This window comes from Saccostrea cucullata, unplaced genomic scaffold (genome assembly GCF_032062105.1).
Source record: "Saccostrea cucullata isolate Sc308-1 unplaced genomic scaffold, CSIRO_AGI_Scuc_v1 ctg16977, whole genome shotgun sequence".
NCBI lineage: Eukaryota > Metazoa > Mollusca > Bivalvia > Ostreida > Ostreidae > Saccostrea > Saccostrea cuccullata.
The window spans coordinates 17,904-23,320 of NW_026928609.1; the positions used below are offsets into that span (position 1 = coordinate 17,904).

Genomic DNA, 5,417 nt, shown 5'->3' on the forward strand with positions numbered 1-5,417 from the left:
TCGTCATTTTTTGCACTTTTTCGGTACATATTAGATGAAAGCATGCTAACCGCTTTTCAGTACTTTCAGTACTTTGATTATACATATAATAAGGTACTTGATTTCTTTTATATACTTCGATCATTTACAATGCAAAGTGTACAAAGATTTTCTGATTAATGCAAAACACCATTAATCACTTTTAATTTCATATCATTTTATATGTTTCATTTCTATAGATCATTTCATATCGATATGCAATTTTAGCATTCTTTTATAGGGTAAAAATTTTGACTTTTTATAAGTCCTTTTTGAGAACATTTGTACTTGTAGATAATGTCTTCAACTTATTGTCTTATAGATAATACATTAAAGGTCATTAGCAAGAAGAAAGAAAAGGTGTAAGGGTCGTCAATTTTATTCCTTCCTTTGAAAATGATTTTCTCGATATCGGCATAAACGTTCCTTCCATAGACAATGATGGCACTGCCCAATTACCAGTAGTGGATACGCTCAAGGCAATACCGAAGCTGCAAGACAAAGAAAAACAAATAAAAGCTCTCAAAAATAACCGAATCAGGAAATATGTTAGACATTTTAATTTTTCCCATATAAAATGAGCACCCTGTTCTTGCCTATGTCAACTCTTTCAAAATTCAACATAAATTATACAATATTTTTCTTGATCTTTACACAAAATCTTCACATTATTAATTCTTAACTTGTTCAATCTCATCCTTCTTTATTTTCACAAAGTTAATTCTCAGTACATCACAGTTTTCTTTGAAGACTAACGAATGCGTTGCACATGACCAATTTTCTTATTTTTAAGTGAAACTCAAAATAACACTTATTTTACTTCGTGCTATTCAAGTCAAGTTGTCCAAATTTGGTACTTTTTAGATAAGACGTAAAGAGGTCATTCAGAAAAGGAATGGAAGGTGTAATGGCGCCTCTTTCTTCGCTTTTGCTATTGTTTTCTTTGACGGCGATTGTTGCCACGAGAGAAGTTACTACCACAGACGGTGATCGAATTTCCCACTTGGAAGATGTGATAAAGACATTGATTGAGATGCAAGAGAAGGAAAGACAGGTAAATGCTCTTCAGAATAACAGGATCAGGAACCTCGAGGAAACTATGGCGAGATACGAGGAAGAGAATACGAAGTTAAAGACTGAAAATGAGGACCTGAAAATTAAACTCAATAAGATGGAAATATCATTTGGGGAGATGGACGCCCGAGTGAAGAGATTACAATGGAAAAACCTCAGTTTGATTAAGACCGTTAAATCTAACGCTAAAATAATGAATAATATTCAGTTTAGAATCTTGCATTGTAGCAAAGAAAGACTTGAAAGTTCTATGCAGCCTGAAAAGTCGATATCGGTGGAAAATGAAGAATCAGAAGAATCGTTCATTTCCACCGAGTCTAAAGGGGAATCAGAATCATTGGCGCCATCTCGCAAACGGCTCTTGACAGGTAAACATTTTAAATTTGCGAAAAAAATTCCGATGGTCTTCGCTAATCCCGGATGGTTTGACACGCCAAAGTCCGATATGGTTCAGAAAAAAATTTATGACGTCATAGTACTACTGCACCAAACCTCAATGCTGAGACAGGCCAAAGTCTTAAATGAGAATAAATGAATATCATTTTGCAAAAACTAACTCAAATCTCTCAGATTGGTGCGAAACTAACCCTAATCGTTCGAAAAGTGTTAATAACAATAACCTAGATATCTCTGGTGGATGCAAAACTAACCCTTATCACTCGACTAGTGTGCGAGGACTAACCCCAAGGACTAAACCTAATCATTCGAGTGGTATGCTAGAACTTATCTTAATATTTCTGAAAGGTGCAATCAATAAGCAAAATCAATAAAATTGATATATAGATCGAATTCAGAAATGATGGCCTTTGAATGCAGGACAACAGCATCAGTGATTGACGTCGAATTATTGTGACGTCATAAACCTTAATTATTTCTCCGCACCATCGGACTTTGGTGTGACAGACCATCACACTTTTAGAGCAGAGTGTCGCATAGGTAACGAACCATCATACTTTTGAGTGACTATCGGACTTTGGTATCCATACTGATACCAAGCCTTCTGGGTTTGGCGAGACCATCGGAAATTGGCGTCACCATGAGATTTTGGACTCTTACATACATATTTTTATAGTTTTTAAAAATAGTTTGCAATATCTGCATGTACATTACAATATTTTAATATATTTATGTAATTCATAGAGTGTTTTTAAGATTAGAACAATACTTTTATATTAGTTCGAGCTTTTAATACTGTTAATTTAAATATTCAAAACATCATCAACCCGAGAAATTAAATAAAGAGCAGAGTAGATACGAAATATCATTTGAAAGAAACATAAATGAAATCAAATTAATGTATGAAATATTATCAATAGGCAAAAACATGTTATCAAATGTATTTTCATGGCGTATACAAACATGTAATTCCATGTATCACTGACTCTTCGATGGTAGAGAATGGATATCATAAATAATTTTAAAATGCCCTTCGTAATCACTCAAAAATGATAACGTCACTGTATTTTTGTAGGTATACCTACAACTCAACTTAATGGCGTTGCCTTTTCTGTCTACTTGAAAACGCATGAAACGCCTTTAGCAGTGCATCAAACAATCCTGTTTGAAGGCATTTTGAGCAATATTGGAAATCATTACAATCCACACACAGGGGCCTTTACAGCACCCGTACATGGAGTCTACGTCTTTACGTGGAACCTATATTGTCGTGTAGATGAAGGGCGCATTTTCTCCGAAATTGCAGTTAATTCCAATGCAATAGCTAGCATGTTTACTTCCAGTCAAGGTGCTACGGGTATCCGTACAACCACCGGAATCGTCGTGGCTGAAGTAAATAAGGGGGATATAGTATTGGTTCGGACACATCCCAGTAACAGTCATTACGGAAGTCTTTATAGTGATCCAGCTTGGAGATCGACATTTAGTGGATGGTTATTATTTTGAAATAAAACAACTATTCTACTGTGGAAAATAAATATAAATAAAAGATAGATAAACGTTCGATAATAGTTGTTTTATATGTTGACACAACTTGTTTTAGGATTATTACTATTTTAAAACATAAATATTCTGAGAAATAAAATATTTGTGGAGAATTAAATGGCATCACATTCTTTGAATTTAGATCCTCATTTAGAATTAATTGTACATTAAAACTCTACATTCTTAACCTAATTCCATAGACTAGCTGTACATTTCTTATTTCTCATCGACCTTGAACGAATTCCATAAGGGTCATTATCACCTTATTGTGTGCATGAATTTGATAAGGTGTAAAGTGTCAAGATAATGAAGTGTGATCGATCTAAAACGACAGAGTTTTCTAATTTTCATCGAATTTAAAAAATTCAAAATGTCATGGATATTTTTTTAATTGTCTGTAATGCAATTAAGGTCATTTAAAAATCATATATAAGTTTTTGAGTGTCTTCATTTGGGAAAAATTGACACAAAATTTTCCGATTTTGTTATATTTGTCGTTGTCTTGCATCCCCAGTGCTAATTGTTTTAAGTATATCCTCTTTTTAGCGATGCTATCGTTTATTCTCCATTGTAGTTTCACATTGTGACGTCACAAACAAGAAACAAGACTTTATTTAGCATTTGCTATTTATAAAACTTGTGTATGACTGTGTGTACCAATTATTTTATTTCTAATCTGAATTGTGGTTTTGCAGATACAGTGTATAGAGATAGTTCGCAAACATTTTGATCACCAATCGTATAATTCGTGCGTCTCTGTATTGTTTCCTACAAAGGCAAAAGGTGTTTTACAGAGTTTTCGATCGTGTGTTCAATAATTTTGCTGATTATCAACTGACAAATTTAAATCATTTTGGACGAATAAAATTAGCATATTAATTCAGTATTTGTTAAATGAATGGTTCGTAAATACAGTGAACAAGAGTTCCCAATAACACTATGAGTGGTCGATTATTTATTTTTTTTTTATGTAAATAGCGTTAAGATTTATAAAACCTTTTTATTGGTAATTCTTAAAATAAATCCTCGGAAAATAAAAGTTAAATGCAAAAGAAAAGGATTTTGATGCATACTCAGGAATATACTTGCATACGAAAGTTAGTATATAGATCTACATGATGATTAATATGTAACTGTAGGTCCCCGATATAGTTATACTTACAAATACGATTAGTTTTTCATTGTATCCGTTATTTTATAGCATCGAATAAGAGTTGGAATTTTCTACAGCACTATAAACTAACGAAATGTACACATCTCAGTACGACATCAAAACCTTACCATTCAACCAAGCGAGAAACTAAAAAATTCTTCCGATTTTATTGACAGATCAATCACCAGCACAAAAAATTAAAATAAAGATTATTACTGGCTCAAAATTTTCACAGACATTGTAAATTATTACCCCCAAACACCTTTGAAAAAAGCAATCAGAATACTCTCTTGCCAATATAATTATTTGATAATTCGAACCTTAAAAAGTTTGTCAAGCTACGAACGTTCGTAAGCGGTAGCGTTTCAAAACAGCTGATTTTAATCAGATTGATGTCAATTTGCTCGCTTTTGTGTTATCATATGTAAGTCTACCACATTTACGATATATCAGTGATGCATAAAAACTTAAGAAAAAATAGGAGGAATAATTAAACAGGGCAGTATTACTTTTATTGACCTGCATGTGTGCTTATTTTGAAAAGTAATAATACATCTTGATTAAAGGTCGCATGTGTCATGCCCCCCCTTTCAAATTAAATATCACTTCAAAGAGTATTTTACTTAGCTTGAAATGCATAACTTGGCATCAAAATACATGCTAACGTTCTTTAAAAAAAATATTTATTTATTAAATATTGATTTTATCACACAATACAGATTGAATGAGTTGCCGTGCATTACAAATCATGACTACAGTTACAAATTTTAGGCATAAAAATCGATCTGGAGATGTTTTCTGTTAAAAAAATAAATGGGTATTTATTAAATAATTGAATATTAAAGATCAATGAATATGAACATAGGCCCGTAGCAAAAAAGAAAAAAAAAAGAAATTATCAAAACTTACGATGTAAATTTTATAAAAAGTATATAAATAAATAAATAATATTTTTTATAGTCGGGAGGAAAAGAATTTTAAATGGTTGTAATTTGCTGTAAATATTGTGCTACTAAACAACACAAAAATAATTTTATGATTTTATTTTTTTTTCTGATGAAAAGCTTTGAAGTTTTATATATATTTCCTTATGAAATTATTTTTAAACGTTTGAACACATAATTCTCCATAAATTGATCATTTAATTTTTTTATACATATCATTCGGGCATATTGCAAAAAAAATATTTGTTAATAATAAATAAAATAATTCATTAAAAAAATCAAATAAA

General features: G+C 31.6%; 1 protein-coding gene across 1 annotated transcript; it reads left to right on the forward strand.

The window, feature by feature from the left end:
* The first annotated feature begins 921 nt into the window (after nucleotides 1-921).
* LOC134278150 (uncharacterized) lies at nucleotides 922-3,022 on the forward strand. The gene is made up of 2 exons (XM_062760467.1): nucleotides 922-1,460; nucleotides 2,564-3,022. Exons 1-2 carry the CDS (start codon nucleotides 926-928, stop codon nucleotides 2,992-2,994), a joined length of 966 nt encoding a protein of 321 aa, XP_062616451.1. The 5' UTR covers nucleotides 922-925; the 3' UTR covers nucleotides 2,995-3,022.
* The last annotated feature ends 2,395 nt before the right edge of the window (nucleotides 3,023-5,417 follow it).

What these genes read in the sequence shown, in the direction of transcription:
- LOC134278150 (XM_062760467.1), top strand. Translation starts at nt 926, where the DNA reads ATGGCGCCTCTTTCTTCGCTTTTGCTATTGTTTTCTTTGACGGCGATT. An exon ending in TCGCAAACGGCTCTTGACAG is followed by an intron (nt 1,461 to 2,563) that starts GTAAACATTTTA and finishes GTATTTTTGTAG; the next exon opens with GTATACCTACAACTCAACTT.